The 23,560-nt window shown below is 46.7% G+C and overlaps 1 protein-coding gene across 9 annotated transcripts in view; it reads left to right on the top strand.

Annotated features, from left to right (window-relative positions):
• LOC307238517 (zinc finger protein 521-like) overlaps positions 1–23,560 on the top strand; it is a 101,250-nt gene that overhangs the window by 8,144 nt on the left and 69,546 nt on the right. For 8 of the 9 annotated variants that reach the window (XM_080011544.1, XM_080011543.1, XM_080011541.1 and 5 more), the window contains exons 2-3: positions 1,608–1,664; positions 10,892–11,092. Coding sequence is in view for 8 of the 9 variants with exons in the window: in XM_080011543.1 (XP_079867669.1) it covers positions 1,608–1,664; positions 10,892–11,092 (258 nt within the window). In the remaining variant the exon portion in view is untranslated. The remainder of the gene's footprint in view (positions 1–1,607; positions 1,665–10,891; positions 11,093–23,560) is intronic. The other variant, XM_080011537.1, reaches the window with a different exon arrangement.

Genomic DNA, 23,560 nt, shown 5'->3' with positions numbered 1-23,560 from the left:
TAATCAAAACATAAAACTGCTGCTCCCCGCCACCAAGCTATGATGCGAGCCGTGGGGGATTTATTAGGACTCCCCTGTCCCTCGGCACATTTAAATGATGCCGGATTCGAGGCGCTCGACAGCGCCGGAGAAACTCATTAAACTCTTGGGGCATCAGTCGCAGAGGCCTCCCCCCGAAAGGTGGCGCGTCCCTCCGTGGCGTCGGAGCGCCGCGCCGCTCCTCCTCCTCTGCGGCTCCGCGGGGTTTTTTCCTCCGCCTCCTTCATCACTTTTTATAGATTGTAAAATTAATAGTCACGCCTGCGTCTTTTCACGCCGCAAAATACCGGGTGAGGACCGCCCCTGAGCCAACGTCGCGCTTGCTCTTGATCTTAGATTAACCTTTTTTTTTAATTTATATATATAATTTAAATTTTTGCCAAATATTCGAGGGATCCCTTCACACTTTACATGATGGAAGTCCCGACAGCGAAGCGCCGTCCTTCAGTCCGTTTGGCGTCTTCATAAGAACCGGCTCGACAATTTCCTCTCCCCCCTCCTCTTTCACGGAGGGGTTGACATCCTACTTGACACAGACTCCCGCTCCCCTGAGGGAAAGGCTTCTGTCGCCATAGGATCCAGCCTTAATTATGCAAAGTACAGGATATTTTGTGCAGTTTTAAAAGTGCGCCAGTTTCAGTCGCTGCCACGCTCCCCTGCCGGGAGGTCCTGTCAGACCCCCGCCCGCCCCGCCCACCCGCCCCACCCACCCCTTTCCCTCTTTGCCCGGGCAAATGAAAGGCTAGATAGAAAAGGCATAATGGTGAATGCATTTCAACGGCAGGGGTGGAACACAGAGGCGTAAGAAGTCCTCGGTGAGCCCCTCATTTTACATGGAACAGGTGGGAGACTATTGTTCTCTTCCCGCTGCTAAAATCCATTTAGTCCCTCGTAGTTGACGTGCCACAAGGAACTTGCACCAAATAAAGAAAAAATGCTCCCACGTAAAAGCTCAATACTTCTTACTTTTTCTTTTTTTTTTTGCCAAGTCATGTTTTATTAGGGCCGGTTCCGCCGCCATCACTCGAGGTTTGGCTGCCCCCCGGCCCTAACGGAAGGTGGCGATCCAACCTCCGTTGTTTTTACAACTGCGAAGGAGGATCTGGACATTGCTTTATAGAGGCCGTACCAAGTTCGGGAGGATTTTGTGGGATTTTTCCCCCCTGGCATCTCATTTTACCGACGCAGCTCTCAAGGCGTGGTAATGTCACTCAGTCACTGTCGGGCGTTCGGAGGGGATTTCACGGGAGAACGTTCATAATTCATCACGTCATTAGTTTCCCAATATGTCCAATATGTTATTTAGGTGGGCGGCTGTTTTTTCCTCGTTGCCAAAGCTTCATGCATATGAAAGAGGTGTGCGTGGACAAAAAAAAAAAGCCGCCGCAGGTTGAGCTGTCGAAAAGAAAGCCCCGCCAGAGTAAATATACAAAAATAGAAGGAAAGCTTTAAATGTTTCGAAGTTGCATTTTTTTTTTCTGCTGTTAACTGTTTCTTCTCTCCTCTTTTACCCCCCCCCCCCCCACCCCCCCCCCCCCCCCCCATCCCCCTCTCTCTTTCTCTGGCAGTAGAAGACAATGTGACAGAGGACCAACACAGTCCCGGGCAGACTGCCATTCCGAGCGGTAATGCTCCATTTCATATTTCATCATTTTGGGCTCAAAAGCGAAGTGTGTGTGTGTGTGTGTGTGTGTGTGTGTGTGTGTGTGTGTGTGTGTGTGTGTGTGTGTGTGTGTGTGTGTGTGTGTGTGTGTGTGTGTGTGTGTGTGTGTGTGTGTGTGTGTGTGTGTGTTCACGGCGGTTCCAGAATGCAATGTAGTGTGTTCATCTCATATGTTACCTTTCTCCGTGGCTCTCCTCTGCTCAGAGGCCTTGTGTGTTTTTAGAAAAGTAAGTGCTTTTCAGAAACTAGCCGTGTAGGAGTCGAGGAATCCATCCATTTTAATTTGGAGTGCTGCGCGCGTGCGTCCACCGGTGTCCATGCGAGCATGCAGCTCTGCATATTTCTGCCTTTTTTGTAATTCCACCTCCTTTATTTTTCCCCCCGTGCTCGTGACGGCTTTTTGTTTCCCTTCCGTCTCTGTGATATAGAGTAGGGCTGGCCAGATGAATGTGTCCTGTCTCCTTGTGTGCCATTCATGGTGGCCCTCCAGGAACAGAGCGGTAATTCAGGTCAGGCTTGCAGAAAGCCCCCATCTGAATGTGGCCTGCTCCGGATGCACCACACTGTATATTTTCATTTCATTTGTCTCTGGTAAAGGTTAAGTCTCAGGCGTGGTTATTTTAAACTCGATATGGATGGCTTTGCCCAGCGGGCTGGGGACCCTGATATGAGGCTGCCACATTAGTCCGGCATTTACCCACAGCTCAGAGTTAGAAAAAGGCTTCTCAATGTGAAATGCATCGGCTGCAAAAGCACAATAAATTCTGACACCCCCCACCCCTCCAATTCCCTGACCCACCAGGCATTATTCCTGCTGGTCACTACTCGTGGCCGGATACTCTGACTTAAGAACTAGATTCTATGCTCTAGAAAAGCAAGAAAACAGTCCGATTCCTGGGACAAATTTCCTGCTGATCGCTTCTTATTACTCAATGCTTAAGAACTTTAAAGGTGTGGAGATGCACTTCAAAAGACGCACGAACAAATGACATTATAGAACTACCGGTGAACATGTCCCAGAACATCTTCAGCCGAATACTCAATAAGAACTCTGCGGTGAAAGAAGCACGAAGGCAACAGCCAGGGGAGGTGGGAGTTGTTTTGCTTTGTATGAAAAAAGTTAAAAATAGTGAAATCAAACTCAATGTCATTTATTGACACTACCCATATTTCCTCAAGTGACCGGGGCTTTTATTAACTTTTTTTTTTTTTTTTTACTTCTACTTTATTTTTTGGTTCAGAGATGGGGGAACACAGTCGGAGTGACAGCACGGTGGACCAGAAAACACACTCCATTACGCAATCCAGAGTCCTGATCCAAGGCAGAACGTACCTTGGTTTAAAATATCATACAAGTAGAAACCAACTGAAACAATTGATCGAAGATAAAAACACCGTCAAACCAGAACAGGAACCGCAACAAACACACACTGACTCACATTCAGCCTTGTTTAGCGTTTTTTTTATTTGAGTTCCGGTTTATATTTGAGGTGTGTGTGTGTGTGTGTGTGTGTGTGTGTGTGTGTGTGTGTGTGTGTGTGTGTGTGTGTGTGTGTGTGTGTGTGTGTGTGTGTGTGTGTGTGTGTGTGTGTGTGTGTGTGTGTGTGTGTGTGTGTGTGTGAAACCGGGTGCTCCGGGGGGGGGGAACAAGCTTTTTGACCCGGGAAAAGGAAGAGGTTGTAGTCCCTCCCCTGCCATGACGTAACTACATTTGGACGAGTCGCGAAAAGGAGAGCTCTCAGAGCGAGTAAAAGATGAAAGGCAAAGTTGGCCTCAGGGGTGTGCGCTGAGAACACTGCAAGAACCCAGATCACCGCCTCCATTTGTTCTGAACGCGCTCTTTTTGGTCCAAAACGTCTACTTCTTTTTAAGTGTACCTCCACCTTTAGAACTAAATTCTACACTCTGGAATAGCAAGATGCTGACAGGAGATTTACATCGGGTCCTCAAAGCCAACAGCAGAATTTCTTCCTCAGTCGTTTACCATTTCTTATGTGTTATAAACGGTTGGTTTACCTATTCACGCTACAATATCAGTGTTTAATGGGTAATGGCTGTGAAAAAATATTTGGAATTGATTCATTTATATAAACAATTCACTCAATGGGTTGGACCTTATGCCATTCTTAAGGCTGATTTGGTAATTGGACCACTGGTAATTGGGTTGTGATTGTTAGTCTTTTTATTATAATTATTTTTTTTTGAAGTAGCTCCCCAGGGTAAAAAAGTTTGAAAGCCATCGATGTAACCACCCAATCAACTGCAGGTCGGTCGACCTCGACCTGCAGCCCTGATAGCTTGCATTGAGCTGCTGGTGGTGGGAGGGTGGATGGGCGTTGGAGGACCTGGGACCCCAGCTCACCCCGGCCTTGGAGACCTCCCGCCACCCGGAGCCCAAGCCGAGCTAACGACCGGGGCCCTTCATTGCAGCGACCCCCACTGACACACGCCTCCTCCGCCACAAACTAGCTCCAGAGCCATTCCACACAAGCCGTCACATGATCGATGCCTGCCTGTGGAGAAATCAAAAGGGCGCACAAATTAATTTCTCACTTTCCTTATTTGACTCCGTCAGACTGATTTATTTTTAACCCCCGATCGCCACCTCCTCCCCATCTCAGGATGCCGCTTGGCTAGCGGTCGATGAGACGAGGGAGTCGATTTTTTATTTTTTTTGGTGGCTAATCTTTAGAATGTGGGGATGTTGGGAGATTTGTCACGGCCAGGGGGATTGCTCCCCCACCTCCCACCCCCTCCGCAAACTCCTTAGGTGAGTTTTTCAAGCTTCTGTTTCGCCGCCGCTTCCTAAGTTCCCAAGTTTTGTTTTTTAAATGTCAAGCTGAAATGCCTACCTGCGCTTCCAAGCGTTGAGCGCTGACGGACGCGGCAGCAACGGCCTCGCGACAGAGCTCGTGGGCGTAATCGGATGCAGAGTGAAGCGCGGCCTTGCGAGGACAGACCAGCCCCCCCCGTTCCACGCCGGCTCGTTCCCGCACGTCTGGCGAGCGTGCCGCAGATTTTTCCCTCCCCATTCACGTTTGATAGGCGGCGGAGAAATGCTAACAAAAGAGGCCTCTGAAAGATAGACAGTATTATACTTAGCGTAGAGGGGGCAGGAGCAGTGTGATATCTACGATTTAATGAGGCAGTGTGCTTTCTTACCCGGAGAGTGTTGAACAGGCTTAAGATCTGCAGCTCGGCTTTACCACCGTGCCGCCTGCGTGTAATTATAACCACATGCTCCCTCTCTTTCTTCTCCTCCTTTCTACATACCTGCTTTTTCCCCTTTTACCTCCTTTTTTTCTTCCTGTGCGCCTGGCTAGGTCAGGGCGGACCTTTCCTCTTTATTTTGGGGTTACTTTGAAAGAGGGTGTCAGTGGAGTGGATCCGGGGTGGGTAGGTGGGAGCGTGGTGGAGATGTGACGGTGCGTTGGGGGGGATGGATGGAGGGATGGGTGCAGCTGCCGAACGCCTTTGGCTTGCGTTCGGGTGGAGGCGGCCCGTGGATCGGTGTGGGGTCTCGTCTGCGGTGAGGATGAGGACTCGCTCACTCCTCCACCGCTTGAGAAAAACACCTATACCTCCATGATTAATTTACTTTGTTGTTTTTCCACACAGTCAAACACAGTTTCTCATTTAACGACTTTGATTTGTATTTCTCTTGTTTTCTCCACAAAGATTTTAATGCTGAGCGATGCCATCTGCAATCCTGCACCGATGTGTGTTCTTTGCATCGTTCTCCCTCTTTGTTGTGCTTTCCCTTCAAAATGTTCGCCATCTCTTCCCTCTGTAGTTCTCCATCTTCATCTCAGCATGCATCATACAAATCAAGTTGTTTTTTTAATAAACGCACAAGATATTGGGTAAAAAAAACAACCCAGCAACAAATACAACATACAGTATTACAAATATCCTGCATGTTCATTTGTAAATATCTGTCAAACGCTCAAAGTACCACTTTGAGCGTTTGATGTTTTTGAAGAGGCTATTTGTAAACTGGGAATGTCTTATCTCAAAAGAAAAAAATTACTTGTCAGCAATTAGACCCCCCCCCCCCCTAATTTTTTTATTTATTTTGTATTTCGCGAGGCCCCGACGTTGATCAGATTAATGATGATGGGATGGCTCAGACTTGACAACGGAGTAAAATGCTCAGACAATCGTTAACCGGGGGGGGGGGGGGGGTTCAGTGGATATGACGAGCTAAGTGGCGTGGAGGGTAGAGAGAGAAAGAGAGAGAGACCCCTGAATCCCATGCACGCAGAGGAGGGAGGTTACACTCGGAGGCACACACACACACGCACACACACACATGTTGGGAATCTAGTGTGTGACCTATATATATTTGTGTGTGTGTGTGTGTGCGCGGCAGGCCGCTTTGGCAAAAGTTTTTCAGATTTTTAAATAATGAGGCGCCGGCGAGCGTGTGAAGGTTATTCAATCTTAATGTCCTCCTATTTCTGACAGCCGCGCTCGCTCTGATAAAGGAGTGCGCGCACCTTTGATCAGCTGCGCCGACATGTGTCGACAGAAGCTGCTCGCTGGTTAAAATAAATTCTTAATTTGAACTTGGGGGTGGGTGGGTGGGTGGGTATGGGGCTGTGGGGGGGCATCATAGGATCAGGATCTCTGGGAAATGATGTTGGAGATGAGGAGGGAAGACATGGGTGAACTGGTAATGATGTTTTTTTTTTTTTTTTTTTTCCCCCCCCTCCTCCCCGACACCGAAAGTCTTTTCATGGCACAAAAAGACTAGACCGGGTCTGAACCCTGGCAGAGGGTTGGAGGCGTGGATGCGTGTACGGGGCGCGCGCGAGAGAGAACGTAGCCCTCAGCCTCCTCTCACCCCCTCAGTGTTTTGGACCGGGTTGAATTGGAAGGAATTTCCATCTGAAACTTAGAGCTGGATTTGAAAAAAAGAAAGGGCGGAAAAAAACCCAAAAACCTCTTTTAATCCAACTACGACTTTCTAAGTATGCAGCTGTGCGCTCGCGGTTCCATTTTTTTCTTTCGCCGGTTTTCACCTTCTCTCATTATTCATTTTGGGGATATCGCGGTTCAAGGGATAGCTCGAAAGGTTATGGCTGTTGTTTGTCGTTACTTACATGGTAATTCGAGTGGTTTTTAATCCTTTTGAGCTTGGCGGGTAAAGTAAATCTCCGTCTTCTCTCCCGCCTGCTTGTCCTTTCTCGCCCTTCCCCTCCTCCCCACGGTCAGTACTCCCACCTGTCTCGGTGGGGGCCAGACAGCAGGGGGTGCCGGGCAGGTCTCTCTCTGCCGGAGTGCGCGGGAAACCCCGGTGGGGCCGTGGAGAACATCAATTAAAATGGTATAAATATTTAAGAGCCAAAAAAAAAAAAGAGAAAAATTCAATAATATAAAGGTGGGGGGTCCAGGGGACTCTGTCCAACTCGCCAGATGAAAGTTGTGGTGTGATAAATGTCACCGGGCACCTTAATAGACAAGAGGGTGCATGATGGATGCCGTCACGCTCAGGACATATATTGCGTGGCGTGGAAGGTGTCAATCAATGCTCGCCTGTTTTTGAATATCATCTTATATGGGACTTTTAAAACCTTATTATGATTCATAATCATAGTGATACTACACAATCATAAAAGGCAATAGAATAGGGACTAAAAAATTAATTCAATCAATTATCAATAAAAATGTATGAAAATAAATATAAAATGTAATATAACATTTGATTTAATTGTATTTATAATTATAATAATGATAATGACAATATATTTGTTTTCTTATTCCCTCCTTCGTAATTATAATAAAAATAACAATCTTCTATTATAAAAAAAAATGAAAAATTATTCCTTCAAATAACTTTAATTTCCCAATTGATCGATCTCAGTTAAGCCCTACAGTTTTGCAACTGCGTGTCAGTGGTATGGATCAGTGGTCAATATAGTTATAATTGAGTTATTGAGTTATAGTTATCGTATTTCGCGGGGGGGATATGTCCCCCTCTATATTTAGAACATGTGCTTTGTCCCCCAACTATAAATACATGAAAGAAGCAGAGGACTTTTATTTTGAAAAGCCCGCTATAACATTACTTATAGACACAACAATGCCTCTGATAGGGGCGGGTGTATTTTCTTCAGCGCTGTCTTTCTTTTACTCGATTAAAACTTGATTAGGATTAACTACCTAGAGGGTTTAACAAGGTCTCATTCTCTAATAGATCTCATCAATGTTTTGATCGGTTATGGCCAAGATGTGTTGTGTTCTTGTTTTCAGTTAATGTGCGGAACGTTTTGAACAGGAGCAGAAATCTTGCTGAAACGCATATGCGCTATTAAAGGCCAGGGGTTTATGAATTAATTCAAATGATTTAATTGACTATTGATGTGAATATGTGCCACATGCACATTTAAAGAGGTTACTTCCCCAAACAAAAGCAGACGGATGAGTAAATCATGCCTATATGTGTGTGGACTCAGCAGGGATAATATTAAGAGAGAAGTTGATCTACAGGAAAATAAATATTTGAAAGCAATACAGAATGCCTGAGAGCCTTACTGCATTATCTTCCATTATACTTTGAATTGTCACCTGGTGCCTGAATTTTGTGTTTTCCTTTTCATAAAGACATTTCCACCATAAATGACGCTGAAAAGGCACAAATTGATGCATGCAAATTCCACAGAATGCAGGACATTAAGTGTTTGACACTCAAAATTTCACCCACACACACACACACACACGCATCCCTCCACCCCCACATCGGCCCACCTCCCCTGTATTCTCAATGTGATTGTCAGCCGTCGTGCGCGCTGCTATCGATCGGCTGTCCAGTCTGCAGAGACCGCTAGGATGTTCTGATCTGATGGATTACTGTATGAGGCCCGGAGGCGCAGGAACCTCAGTATTGACATGGCTCTTTAATCCCGGGGTTGGACGTGACCTTGCTGTGTCAAGTAACCCCCTCCGTCCACCCCTCCACCCGACTCCTCCGCTTCCACTTCCTGCTCGATTTACTCCCCCCGGTACACCACCCATCTAGGCTCCTCTGGACTCTGAGTACTGCGTCCTGTGCTGTATGGAGTGATAATCCCATTCACTGATGACTGTGTGGGTTTTATAGTTCATGAAGGCTCACGTGCACTTTTTCTTTCTTTTTTGATTGTCATTAAAGTAGACCCTGCACCCTGGGAAAACAGCCTTTGGGAATGCCACCTAAATATGAGAAATGGAGGGAAAATAATTCACACTGAACGAAAGAAAGAATATACAGAGTCAATTTGAGTTTCCTCGCACGGGGAGCTTGCTCGCCAACTGAAATATTGTTATTTTAACGGTAAATTCTAACTTCGATGATTCATACAGTCGCCTGGAAAAAAGAAAAGTGAATGAGCTCTTAACCGCCGAGCTGCATGTAAAAGTACATCGTAATCTTCCAACGGCGTCTTGTGAGTTCTTCGTCTCTGCATGTGGATAAATAATACATCTATTTTTGTGGCTTTTGGGCCCCAGTCAGAAACAGCCCCCCACACACACACACACACACACACACACATCCAAGAGTCAGAAAAGTCCTGCATCTGTGAGGATTGGGTTTGGATTTTCATTTTCTTGAAACACCTTCTGTTCTGTTCTGCGCGGTCCCACCGGGGTGCGCGGCGCTGATATTTTTAGAGGGCATGTTCAGAGCGTCGACGTCGCCAAGAGGGAAAGGACAATGGAGGGTGTGATGTTACATCAATACTTGGCTCGGGTGGGGGGGGCTGGGGAGGGGTGGGGCGGGAGGGGGGTCGAAAAAAAAATCCTGGGTGGCCTCGATGACTTCTGGAACGCTCCCCCCACCCCCGAGGAATTCCTCCGCACTCTTTTGCGAGCACCCTACGCCGGCGAAGGAGGACTTAAAATGGCCGCCACGTGTCAAGCGCGCAACCCGGTGCGCCGCGGCGTGACAGTGCGGTTCCAGCTCCTGCTCCATGTCCTCGGGCGGCGTTTACAGTGTGAACAAAATCCAGATACAAAAATAAAGAGCGGCGGGCCTCAAAATGGCGGCCCGGCGGAGCGCTCGGCTCCCCTCTCCCGCTGCAAAGCTCCGAGTGCTAAGCCAGCGGGCCGTGAGTGTTTGATTGAGAGTGTGGCTTTGTAATCAGTCTTATTGTACTGACGTGTGATGGCCGCGGCAGGGGGGAGCGAGGGCTGCAGGCCATGTTCCCTAATTACAAGATGCTGATGCAAGGCGCGCTCCTTTCCCTTCCGAGTGGAAACGCTCGGGCCGTGCTGCAGGTTAGCGTCCCCGCCGCTCGTTTTGCCGTCGTTTTCCGCCGTTTTTTTTTTTTTTTTTTTTTTTTTTTTTTTTTTTTTGCCGGGGCTTGCTTCCGTGCCGGGGTGACGGCTCGTAACCCGGTTCGCCGGGTCTGGGGGTAGTCTGCCCAGCCCACCGCTGGCACTGCTACCGCACAAAGCCAAAGAGAGACGAAACTGCAGATGGATTGGAGAATATTGATGTGCGCGACCCGCGGCTGCCTGCGAGCGAGGCTGAATAATTTAGGGACGTGTGTCGCGACGAAAGCCCTAACACACGGCAATCTCAGTTTGGGTTTTTTTGTTGCTGCGCGACGCTTCATGCAGCCACTGTTCTGGCCTAGAAGTCTGGATTGCGTGGCTGCATTTTATTTTATTCCCTCCCTCCTTTGGACATGACTGATGTAATTCAGCGCTCTCTGGTGGAATTCCATATTTCTTTTAGTTCGGCCAAAGCTGTGATCCAGGATTTATTAACTACAAATATTCCCATCACTCTAGTTTCATATACTGAAGTTTTGCTTGGGTGAAGCATGGCAAACACAACTTAAAACCATTTCTAATAACCCAGGTGTTTGTGTGTCAGTGTTTTCTGTGTGTGTGTGTGTGTGTGTGTGTGTGTGTGTGTGTGTGTGTGTGTTGTGTATGTGTGAGCGGTTTGTGGCGCTGGATGTGTGATGGCACGACCCGTTGGTGCGAACGCTTTTAGTTGCACAGGCCCAAATTGAAGCCGCATTTTTATTACAGCTTTTATTATTGTTTTTATTAAATCCAGGGTCTAGAAAGCCTTTTTATTGTCACCCAGAGGAAGCTCCAGCGGGTGGCTCACCCCCACTAACTGACTGACTGACTCACTGTGCGACTGACTTTTTTGTAATTTTTTTATTTTTTATTTTCCTGTGGCCCGGGCAGATCCAGAGTGCGCCCCCGAGAGGCCGGCGGAGGATGGTGTGGCCGGGCGTCTGAGGAAGAGGCTGCTCTCTCCGGAGGAAGGCGACGAGGCAGAGGAGGAGGACGAGGAGCCGGCGCTGCACAGCTGCGACAGCTGCCGGCAGGTGTTCGAGTCGCTGAGCGATCTCACCGAACACAAGATTAATCAATGCCAGCTGACAGGTAAACAACGCTCAGCCTACCGAGCCTCGCCTCCGCTCTGCCGCTCGGCTCCCAGCAACACTCCCACTCCCACACTAGAGAGTACGCCACGCCGGGTGCACTGCACCAAGGGGTGGAGTGCGGCAGACTACCCACTGATGTCCAACTACGCAGGCGCATTATAGATGCATGCAGACATACACTCATGCACACTTACACACACACACACACACACACACACACGCTTTACATTACATTGTGATGCTTTACATTACATGACATCATTTAGCCACTTACAATAAGTACATTCTGTCAGTCATATCATCAACTGTATATCACAGTCACAGCCAAACCTTCTCTAGGAACAAGCGTCGCGTTAGTCGCATTTTCTTGTGTATTTTATTATATTTTATGTTAAAGTAAAGGGCGAAATCGATTCTTATGAGATAGACAGGTCAATGCACAAATATAACACTACACACACAAAAAACATGAACATAGCTATTAAAATGCATTTTTAATATATATTGTGTGTGTGTGTGTGTGTGTGTGTGTGTGTGTGTGTGTGTGTGTGTGTGTGTGTGTGTGTGTGTGTGTGTGTGTGTGTGTGTGTGTGTGTGTGTGTGTGTGTGTGTGTGTGTGTGTGTGTGTGTGTACAGTATATATAGTGGCTTTCTCAGTAGGGAAAAATCTTGTATCCAGCATCAGAAACCTCTTATTAGCCGCAGCATCCTTGTTACCTGAATTCTTTCTCTTTATCTCTTCACTACACAGCGTTGTTGTTGTCAGACACATGTAGCATGGAAAATGGGTGTATTAATTATGTTACCATCTAAATCTAACAGGAATATTAGCGAAATGTTTAGGAAAGTAAATCTGTTGGCTAGTACGCGCACTCTGTTCTTCATTCAGGAAACATCTGTTGCAGGTGGATAACAACATATAAACTATTAAAGTGGTAATCCGTGAGATAATTTTATTAAAAAAAAAATCCCATATTTAATACTTTTGTTTTTACTGTCGGTGGCGGAGTCCGCCGCCTTTCCCGGCAACAACGCAAGGAAGGGCAGCTGCTCCGAATTTGATGAGACAGCGTAGCTAGCGGTGGTCAGTAAACTGTCGATATGGATGAACATTCACAAAAATGAACAGCACCCTCGAGGAGGAAAAAATATCCCCGCCACCTCAAGTGACCAGTTAAAAAAAACCTCAAATCAACGAAAGTGACCATCTTAGAGTGAAGGGGTGGGGGTGCAATCCACCCAACACAGACAATCTCATGGATGTCCACTTTTAGTTCTACCTCCAAAATGTCCATTTGTGAGGCCACGATTGCACGTGTACTCATTGCAATATCACAGTTGAAACACAGATATAGCTAATACACATACATACCTGCAGGCCTACTCACCTGTACGCATCATTATAGTAAGACAGTGTGAATATAACACAATGAGTCCATATAGTGCATAGTATTAAGCATTAAAAATAATACTAACAGGTTTCTGGAGTGATGTAATGCCATCAACCGATTAGGGAGCCGCACTATCCACTCTACCAAATGGAAAGAGTACTCGCCCTTTTTTTTTCTTCGTGGAGGTCCCACCAGTATTGCGCTACCTAGTGGGATGGAGAGAGAAGGGTGCCATTGGCAGACTGTGCCATTGACCCGCTGATGGATGAATAGAGCTATAAATACTCGACAAGGTGGCAGACAGGACTAATGATGTGCACTGAAGGTTTCCATGTGCTTCTGCTGGATCGCCTGTCCTCCTTTTGCACGTCCTGATGGGCCCACGTCGAGAAGCACAATCCAACATAATTTTGCGGATGTTTAGACCCAGACCCCGCTGCTCTTATTTCCCCTCTACCTCTCTCTCCCTCCGTCATTCAAAAAAAGCGGGAGGAGATGGTGGATACAAGCAGCGAAAGGGCAGAGATGTCATTCATTAAGTTTTAGCATCATTGTCTTGTCTTTTTACTATTTTTAAGGGTGAATGCACTAGCACAGCACACACAAAGGAGCAGTCCAGTCTCTGCTTTGTTTGCATACCAGCTTAGTTTGATTTCATATTTTTACAAACCCACAACCAGCAAACCGCAAGTTGTAGGGTAGGAATGTGGTCCATATTCTCATATTTCCAAACAAAGAAAAAGATATACCACACAGATTTTTACAGATTTTTCCATTAGCCACAAATACAACACCAAGTGTGTGTATGTGTCTCTAGTTGTGTTTATATGTGTACAAATATTTCCACACAAACAATTTGACACTATACAGGCCTAAGTACAGCACGTTAGGCTTTTGTCTGTGTTAGACGAAACCTCATCAATGTAGATTTATTTATACATCCATGCGTTTGTATTTTCTGTTCCTATGAAGGGCTTCTTGTACATGTTTGTGTGCATGTGCATGTTTGTAGGCTTTGTGCTTACTTATGTGTGCTAGTTTGAGTGACCCCCACTCTACCAAATGTGTGAAAATCAATGGAATGGTCACTTGGTCGTTACAAACAACCAAACAGCAGCATCCCTTGCAGAGCTCCCAGACACCTTTTCTCTTCAATACATGCACCAATGCATCAAGCCTGTATTGATTTTCAAGACATTCAACTTGGCATACCAATGAATTCATAACACAAAAGGCCATTGTTAAAGTCCAAGGGTGCTGAGCAATTATGATGCTTTAGTGTACTTTACTTCAATATTCTAATATTGTATTTATTGTCGTCTGGTACAGTACATATTCACCCCTAATTGCCTAAAAGCTGAGCTTGGTATGCATATGTAGTAGTAGTTCCGCCTGCCACATGCCATATGAGTGGCGTTTTCAGGGCCCTCCAACACAGAGACACAGGCAGAGATGTTGCAAAATACACCAGTTCATGGTAGAAAGTGGCAAGGCGGAACAAAGCAGGAGCAGATGGAAACTTGTCATGACAGAGGCTCTCCCTGTGTGTGTGGGGATGGGTGGTTTACCTGTTGGTTGTTGGTTGCTCTGACGAGAAAAAAGCGTACCGCCACCCTGTTCCTGGGCCCAATTACCTAGCCCCAAGACAGGTGTGGCTGCTTACACCACATACCACCAACACCAAACTGAGGCCAGTTTGGTGTTGGTGGTATGTGGTAACACTAACTCAAATAGCGGACTCTGACTCAGGGTGGCCATACCTGAACAAAACAAATGACAGACTCTATAGGGTATAATAGGTATGGTAATACCTAACAATAATAACAAACATATAGCTGCAGGCAGCAGTACACGGGGTCCAGGGTAGACAGCCCTTTGTCAAAGTCCAATGGACGAGTGTGCTTTGGCTCTCTGTTCCGGTGTGTTTTGTGACGGAAGAAGTTAATTTGTTCCAGCCTGGTTACAGTGTAATTTCGTGATCGGGCGGTGTTTGCAGCGGTTGGTGGGTTCCCTATGCCGCAATTAACGGCGGTTATCATGTTTATGGCGGAAATGATAACCACAATTATTTGAGTCAATATTGTGGCCACGGTTATTTATCGTAGTAATTAATCCATTTTGGGGAAGATAATTATTTTATGGAAATTTGTAAATCAACAGAAAACTGCCTTCACGATAATGTATTTTATGAACCTATAAATAAATAATCTAAGGTAAGTGGTTTAACTGACTTAACTTGTAGAGGATATATAATGAAATAAATTGTGTGTTGTTGGCTACACCTTTTTGTTGAAATTGTAACAAATCTTTGCGACATCTGGAAGAGAACCGTAAAAACAAAACAAAAACCAATAAATACATGTTCCTTGTATTGTGTGATTGCTTATGTTATTGTTACCAATAATTATTATTCAGGAAGATTGTATACATGATCTATGTAATGTCTATAAATTCTGACAGGGATGTTATTGGGTTTTTATTTTGTATACATTTTTTAATAGAACATACATAGGTGTGTGCACAGTTGTCCTCAGAAGAGTATAAATCTATGACGTTTAATATATTGCGCTTTTTGTAATACTTTTACTTTATCTTTTTTGAAAACATAAAGGTAAATAGTAATAACAAAATACCTGTCACTTTGAAACTTCTTATGGTTAAGACTGTCTTATATTCCTATTGTAAAACTCCAATCGGTTCAATCTGTCACATGATCTGTGTACTTTGTCAACTTGCACATGCGCACTGTGCGTGGCGCCATCTTGCTGAAGTTGCGATTGTTGATCACAAACTTCTTCCACAATACTGAACCGCCGATCTGGATGAAACCCGGACAACACCATGTTGAAATGGCCCCAAATACATATCTTATTCATTTTGTCTGTGGGTTTGTCAGATCCATGACCTCCAGTTCTGACATTAGTTACATCTGCATGTGCCACCATCTCGGTGAGGTCCAGATTGTTGACCAACCACTAGACTGCAATGCTATCATGTGACCTGTTCAAGCCATCATTTGCACATGTGCGCTCGTTGCAGAGAGGATAAAAAAAAAAAATACAGTTTTAACGTAATTATTTCACAATAAAGGACTGGTCTGCATCAAACTTGGATGACGGCATGTAGGAACTGCCCCAAATACACATTTTATTCACCTTGTCTGTGAGTGCAGCAGATCCATGACATCCATAGACTACTGACGTCAGTTTTTCATTAAGAAAAGCAAAAGGGCTCCCGCCCCGTATAAAACGACCAAATTCTCACACTGTGTTTCCATACCTAACCATAATAAAATCTCGGAATCTGAAACAAGGTTCCCATACCTTAAATAAGCCAGTGATTGTGTCCAACAATAACAGCCCCCATTTCCAAGAGACCTGGAACCCCAGAACAGTACGGTCTACTGGGGCGACCCTCCCCCAGACTGACGAAACAAACTACCCCCTCCTTCCTTCCAGAGTGTGGGGCTTGGGCTGCTGTGCTGGCTGGTGGAGGTGTAGCCGGGCTTGGCTGTGGCGGGGGCTGCTTGGAGGGGTGGCCTGGCTGCCCGGCTGCTGTATGGTCCCGGTCCTCCGCTGGACATCCTGGGTAGGGAGAGGGCTGGTGCTGTGGCAGTGCGTCTTCAAAACGTTCCCTTGTGTCCCTTCCCTGTGCCGGAGAGTCCCTGTTCAGGCGCCACTGTGACAGTTCCGCCTGCCGCACGCCACTCCAGTGCCGTTTTCAGAGCCCTCCGACATGGAGACACAGGCAAAGATGTTGCAAACACACCAGTTTATTGTAAAGAGTGGCAAGGTGTAACAATCTGAGAGCAGATGGGCACTTCAAGACAGAGGCTGTGTGTGTGTGTGTGTGTGTGTGTGTGTGTGTGTGTGTGTGTGTGTGTGTGTGTGTGTGTGTGTGTGTGGGGAGAGACACGTGATTTACCTGTTGCTCGTTGATTACTCTGACGAGCAACAGGCGTACAACCACCCTGATCCCGGGCCCAATTACCTAGACCCAAGACAGGTGTGGCTGCTTAAACCGCACACCACAGCATACAGTTCTTTTATTCTGATTACCGTCACAATACCACCACAACTTTGAAGTATTTTTCTTTTTGCTATAATTAAGCCAGCCCTTTATAAAATGTCAATCTTATGGACAAATAACTCTTAATTGCTCAACAGTGTAAAAAAAGTGTTTGGCTAAGAGCCCCTGTGGAAACCAAACAAAAGAATGTAATTGCCATTAGGGTATTGTGATTGTGCAGAAAAACTCTATTAGTATTCAAACACAGTGGGAGAAAAGAAACTTCTAGATGGCATACTAAGTGTGTGTGTGTGTGTGTGTGTGTGTGTGTGTGTGTGTGTGTGTGTGTGTGTGTGTGTGTGTGTGTGTGTGTGTGTGTGTGTGTGTGTGTGTGTGTGTGTGTGTGTGTGTGTGTGTGTGTCTGAGTTCTCTGAAATATGGGAGATTTCCTATGTGGCATTACGTAGACATCCATGACCAATTAATCTGCCTTACATCAAGTCTCTACTCACAGATGGATCCTTTATTAAAACCATTTTCTAATCAGCCAGCAGCACCTGCTAAAATTTCTCAGTTTCTCCATTTTCTCCATTTTCGAGTGTTTTATTTTTGGTAAACACATTTTAGAGCTTGACTGGAACCAATCCACGTACGAAAATGTGTTTACGATTTCCCCAACCAAATCGCAGTGTTTTTTCCTGCTCAGCTCAAAATCCCCCAAGTCTCCACGACCAGAAGTCGTACATGAGACGGAGATTCACACGTCCACACCCCACCTGGCGTGGACACTCTCCCATCCTGGGCCTTTATTAACCAAGACAGCACCGGGCGAACAGACCGTTCAAAGTCTAAATAGACTCCAGCGTTCTGTTGACCACGCCCGACGGGCAGAGGGAAAGAGAAAGATGTAACATGTCACCCCCGATCAATGCCCGCCATTGTCTCTTCCTGTCTGGTGGAGGTATAACACCTTTCCATGCACTTAAGCCGTGACCACTGCAGTGTGCTAAGGGAACGCATGGGTATGGATTGCCTCGCATCCCGATGCGATCGGTGCTATCGATCATGCTAATGCTGGACTGCAAGGAAGGCAAGCGGCTTCAGGAAGGGAGGCGAGGAAGAAAGAAAGGAGGGAGGGAGAGAGAGTGCTGCAGGAATGCGTCCCCGGGGAGCCCCGTCTCGGGCTGGGGCAGGGCTTCAGGAATGCTCCCCAGGAGACCCCAGTGAAGACTGGGGCAGGGCTGGAAGAATGCTCCTCCCGAGAGTGGAGGCTGGCTGGGGCAGGGCCGAAGGAGGAATGTTCCCCCAGAGCACCCCCCTCTAACTCTGGGGTAGAAGTGGAGGGGCTCCAGGGGGAGGAGGCTGGTGATGGTGGTGGGGTGGTGGGGGGGGGGGGTACACCCCTCTGGCTCCACGATGGCTGCAGATCAGGTTTCCGTGTGGGGATCAGCATCCTGCCGACAGGGCTCTAGGCCGCCCTGGGGAGTAGACAGTGCGTCGGAGAGGCAGCGTTGTTCCATAGGGCTCTCCAAAAAAGCACTTCTCAAATGCTTTGTCTCACTATCTGTGTGTTGTGTCTTCAAAACTACTGCTGTTGCTCATGGACTTTCATGGACAAAAAGAAAGCGGAAAAGCATTCGGTAGTCTACTTATTCTTTTCTGTTGCTGCCAGACAGAGTGGACAGGACAAAATATTTCCTCACGTCGGCCCCTTAGATATATCCAGCGCCACAGTTCATTTCATCTCCTCTATTTACTAGACCACATTGTAAATAAAAATAACACCTCCAGCCCTGACTTTAATTCAAAAGATTGTGTTTTCATGAAGGTTGTCACTGTCGTCTTTCGCTGTCCATGCCTCTGAAGGCATTTGAATAGCCCAGTACACATGGGCTGTCAGCCTGGTGGCCATTCTTTCATTACGGGTCCAGCTCCCTTGAGCAACACCTTTCCTTGTGTCCTTCACTAGAGGAGGGGCACGGCTTCTTCCCCTGGAGAGATCTGTGGCCTGCTATTTTAACCCTCTGCGAGATGACCTTTTTAATAAGTGTCTTTCTCTGTTTTCCTGTCGGCCACTGTGCGAGCAAACAGAGCATGTCTTCTGCTTTCCTCAGATAAAGGAATCAATCAGAGAAGGTGTAACGGAAGGGAGAGAGAAAGTGGGAGAACTGGGCCATATATGGATTTATATTATGTAGATTTTCCCTTCTCTTTCCCCGCAGACATTGCCAAATGCATTCAACTTCAATAAAGTACATTTCGGTTTTATGAGAAAAATACAAATGAGATACAAAACAGTCATGCCAAAAAAAAAAACAATAAAATCTCCCCACAATGCAGAGGTTGGTAATATGATAAAAAATGCTGTTGACATATTTCAGATATGGAGGACTCAAACTATTTTGTGGCCGGGACCCAGAGATACTTGGTTCAAACCTACTGATAGACTTTTAGGCTTTTGCTCCTTACCACAACTGACTTTGTATTTAAACCGTATTTGCATACAGTCTCTGGGTCAGCAGCATGGAAACATTCAGTAATACCCACAACTATGAACAGGCTGCTGGCAGCCTGCATTTTCTACTGTTTCCAGCAGCCTCCAATTGGTTTTGCTGGGGCGTATTTTATGTTTTTTTCAACTAACTTTGTGTATTGATCCAACAGCTGCTTTGTGGCTGCCAAGAAGAATGTGCCGAGCTGCACAGACTTTATTTGCTTCAAAAGGGCTCACATAAGAGGAAGGCGACATCAGCAAGACCTGATTAGCCGAACTCTGAGCCGCGGCTGTTCATCAGAAATTCTGCTGCGTTTTTGCCGGGGTGTCTTGCGACATCCTGGTACAAAGAGCAGCACACTGATTACAAGGCTTTGAAAGGGGGTAGAGGCAGTCAGAGGAGAATAGCTACTTCTGGCACAATGCAGCCACTGAAAAGAGACCTCATGCTAGAGTGAGCTCTCAGAATTGGGCTTGAGTTTTCCGCCCGTGTCTATGTGTTTGTGTGTGGGTGTGTTCTCGACTGTGCATGTGAATCCCAGAGAAGCGGGGAGAGGCAGAGAGAGTATTAAAGTAGATGTGTTTGACTCCTCGGTGTAGCATCCCCGTGCATTTCCTCTCTGTGCGACAGCGCCAGTACCGTTAACAGCAGTGCCATTAGGAATTCAAAGCATATGCCCTCGCGAGGACGCCCTCGTTCTCTCTCCCCTGTGCTTCGCATCGCACGCATTATGCTCCGTATAAAGTATTTATTGGTCTTTGTCAGATGAGGACTGCATTTTCTGCGGAGAAAAATAATCAAAATCGGAATAGAGGCACTCGTGTTTGCGCTTGAGCATTCGAGGCAGACGGGGAGGCGCTCTGGCCCATGACCCAAACTTTCACTCATGGTTCCTTTCGCCATCTCGTCGCTCATTTTCTCACTCGTTTTCTTGCTCATTGTGTCGCCCACAAAAACTCACTCAAACGCATGGCACCGGCGGGCTTACGTTGTTCGTTGACGACTTGCTCTCTCTCTTGCCCAAAGTGGCTGCATGCCGCGATTCAACCTAGCCGTCCATTTCCTTTTTCGTGGCTAATGGATACAGCCGGAATGACATGCAGACAAAAGAAAGACACGCCTCTAACATTACATCACGCTGTGTATTGGATTCCAAATCTCACACCAATACTTTTTTTTTATTGCATCAATACATTTTTTTTTTTTTTAATACCCCGAAGCCACATATCACACCCTTGCAATGAGTCACTTCAGGGTGATGGTCGCCCCAGCCTCGGTGCTGCCGTCTCCGTTTCTGCCGCTCTCCCCTCTTCGTCTCCGCCTGGCCCCGGCTTTCGCCCGCTCTTTGTTCGCTCTCCTCCTCCTGAGCCTGCGAGTCTTTTTGAGCAGCACAGGCAGAAGAATAGCACATTAAATCTTAATAGGACTGCGTCTGGCCGTGTTGAATTGCAGAGCGTGTTAAGCCGGTGCTTTCCTCCCCCTTGGCACGCGCTTGTGGAAGTGGAAAACAATTGAATAAAAGAAAACCGCTCCCTCGCTCTGTAGCACAAGTGAGTTTGGCTGCTCGGCTGAAGCTGTGAGACCGAAATGACTCTGGCTCGCAAATGACTTAAAGCCCCCACAAAAGGAACTGTAACACAAACGACATTAATCTCTTTCTCAACACACAGACGTAAACTGGCGGGCAGGTAGGCAACGGGATTGACCCGACCACCTACATTGCAGATATTACTGGCGAGCGACAACCCAGATCTAAATCACGGCGTGTGCGGTTATGTTGTTTTTTGTTTTTTTTGTTGTTTTTTTTTAACACTACTCCGGCAAGTCAAATGTAATGAAACTGCTTTAGAGAAACTGAGAGGGAGAGAGGTTCATGAGTGCAGAGGATACCGAACAGTGGAAAGTGAAAGGTATGGACAGACAGGAAGTGCAGAGAGAAACGCGGGGGGGGGGAATTCGCTGAATCCAGGAAAAGAGACAAAGAGGTGGAGAGAAAGAGACGCACACCAAAGGTAGGTGGGCGCCGGCGGTGGTGTGAGTCCGGGCCCGTATTGTGAGGCAGTCAGAGGTGGTAATTAGCCTGTGATGAGTTGACTGGTTCTGTGTGTGTCCAGTACACGGCGCTGCTGGGTGGGGCTGCTAGAGGCAGATAAGGCCAGCGGTGGGCTTATCTCTGAGAAGGACAGGCACCAGGCCTGCCAGGCAAATCCACCCACAGACCAGCCCCATTTTTATTAACAACATCATTAATGCCAGACAGGTTACGTGCAGCGACTCAGAACGGAGAGCGAGAGGGGGAGAGAGAGAGAGAGAGAGAGAGTAATGGGGGTCGGTGGGGGAAAAAAACATGTAAAGTCTCGATTCCTGCGCGACCGGCCGGTCTAAAGTACCAAGGCAGCGGCTGACGTGTTTTGAAAGCAAGGAGCTTGTGGAGATGTTTACCAGGTAGGCAGCCAACGGAAGGGCACGGAGAGCGAGCTTGGATCTTACCTCTGGGCTTCGCTTGCTCTCCTCTGGGTCCGCGGAATTCAAATGATTTTCTTTTTCTCCCTCAAACATGGTGCTGCTCACCGGAATAATGATGAAGCAGTGACAGCGAAACACAACTAGACTCAAGGAAAAAGGAAAAAATATGTATTTTAAAAGCTCTCGGAAAAAAAACTTTACGGACAGTACAACCTCGGATTCCTAATTTGTGCTTTCTGAATTGTATTTTCAATCGGTACGTGGTGTTGTTTCCCATGCAGTGTTTGGTTCAGGGAATCGTTGATGCCTTTTTTTGGGGGGTGTTCGGTATAGAATATAGCGTTCACTGTAGCAGCATGTTAATATTTCGATTGCAATCTGTTAATGCTGTATAACCTTGAGATTTTTATATTTTGTTTTTCCAGACAACATGTTTGCAGTAATCATATTTCCTTTGATCAGATGACACTCAAACAGGTGTTATGGCAAATTAATGCTCACTCACTCTGGTTTGAATTAATAAACAATCGTGTGAAGTGTGAAACATGAACAAACACTCAGTGCGTAATTAACACTCCTTATTAGCATATCAAATGCCAACACTTCTCAGAGCCTGCGTTCCATCAGCAGTTGTGCATCAGCGGTTGACGGGAGCTAATATGAGTTTAAGACAGAGGAGTTCACCGAAAAAAAACAACACTGTACCTAGTTCCTGGGCAGCTCGTGCTAAAAGAAAACCTCTTTTAGCTTTTGAACCGTGTCGATGCTCGCTAATGAAAAGGTCACAGTTTTTTGCTTATGTCTGCATGGAAATGTACTGCACATTGATCCCCAAAGGGCTTTTTCCTAAGACGGCCTTTGCCAAGCTGGCCGGTAGTGCAGTGAGAGGACGGGAAAGAGGGAGATGGAGGGCGGTGGAAAGAGTGACCAGTCCGACAGGTTTATGTCTCCCTCCAGGCTGCGCTCTGTGGTGCTGGCCCACAGGAAGGAGCAGAGCCAGCTGTGACGGCATCCTGCTAGCCGCTGTGGTTTAGGAACTCTGGGGTTGCACTATCACCGGCTCAACATTTCCCCCCGTCTCCTCTACCCCTCCCTGGGGTTGTTTTTGTTGGCCAGAGGGTGGTGTTTGGGTGGGGGCTGCTGTGGGGCTCAGCGGAGCAGCCGCTCCTATACTTCAGGATTTGGGGAGTTCACCCACCCACCAGGACAAGGATTCTCAAATATCGCATGAAGTAACACATTTGTTCCTCACCACTAATTGCCATTTTTCGGAGTGGACGGTGGGTTCATAAATTTGGTTTTATGGGCAGGATGGGTGTCGTTTCGGGTCTCCAAGGCCACCAGCTGGACTGTGCTTTGGCAGGGTGAACACTATACAGTATGTAATGGTGTGACGGTAAAGTCCTGCTGTCAGGTAATACAGGCATGTCCTCTTAATGTTAAGAGCAGTGGACAGTGGGAGGTCCACCACCACTGAGAAAGTAAAGGTCATCTAATCTATTCCAGCTCCAACCTGCTTGGCTGATCGATCATCCAGGGGGAGCCAATCGATTTGATCAGAGAGCCTCTCCTAAGAGAGAGGCTCCCAGAGAGTTGCTTGTATTTTGTGGAAGGCTACAGAGTGTGTCAGCTTCATACGTGTCTCTGCCATAAACCGAGGCATTAAAAGCCTGATTAAATAGTAACTCGCCACCTGTGATTGGGGGGGAAAAAAAAAAAATAAGACACTGCTTTTAAGAGAAGAACATAAACTGTTGCTCTCACTTCTGTTACGTCGCAATCATTGTACATGCAGTGAATGTTCACTCATTGCACAGAAAAAGTATTAATCATCAAAAGCCTGCAAGAGTTTTGAGAGCCGAAAGACATTGGTGTACAGTAAACAGAGAGGTAATCTTTATGATTAGGAGATCGTGTGCCCCCAAGTCAAAGCAAGATGCATCTTGCACATTATGGGTTTGGCTTGTGGAACATAGCCCACAAATAGAGTCAACAGACTAAACCATCTTGTGATTGGATTTTAATCCAATTGCATTATTATTCTGGCCTCCCATTGGCCATTCATTACTCTCACATGGAGCCTGTGTGGGCTGTTATCACCCAATC

This window comes from Zeus faber, assembly GCF_960531495.2.
Source record: "Zeus faber genome assembly, chromosome: 12".
Taxonomy (NCBI): Eukaryota; Metazoa; Chordata; class Actinopteri; order Zeiformes; family Zeidae; genus Zeus; species Zeus faber.
This window is presented reverse-complemented; position numbering and strand designations above follow the sequence as displayed.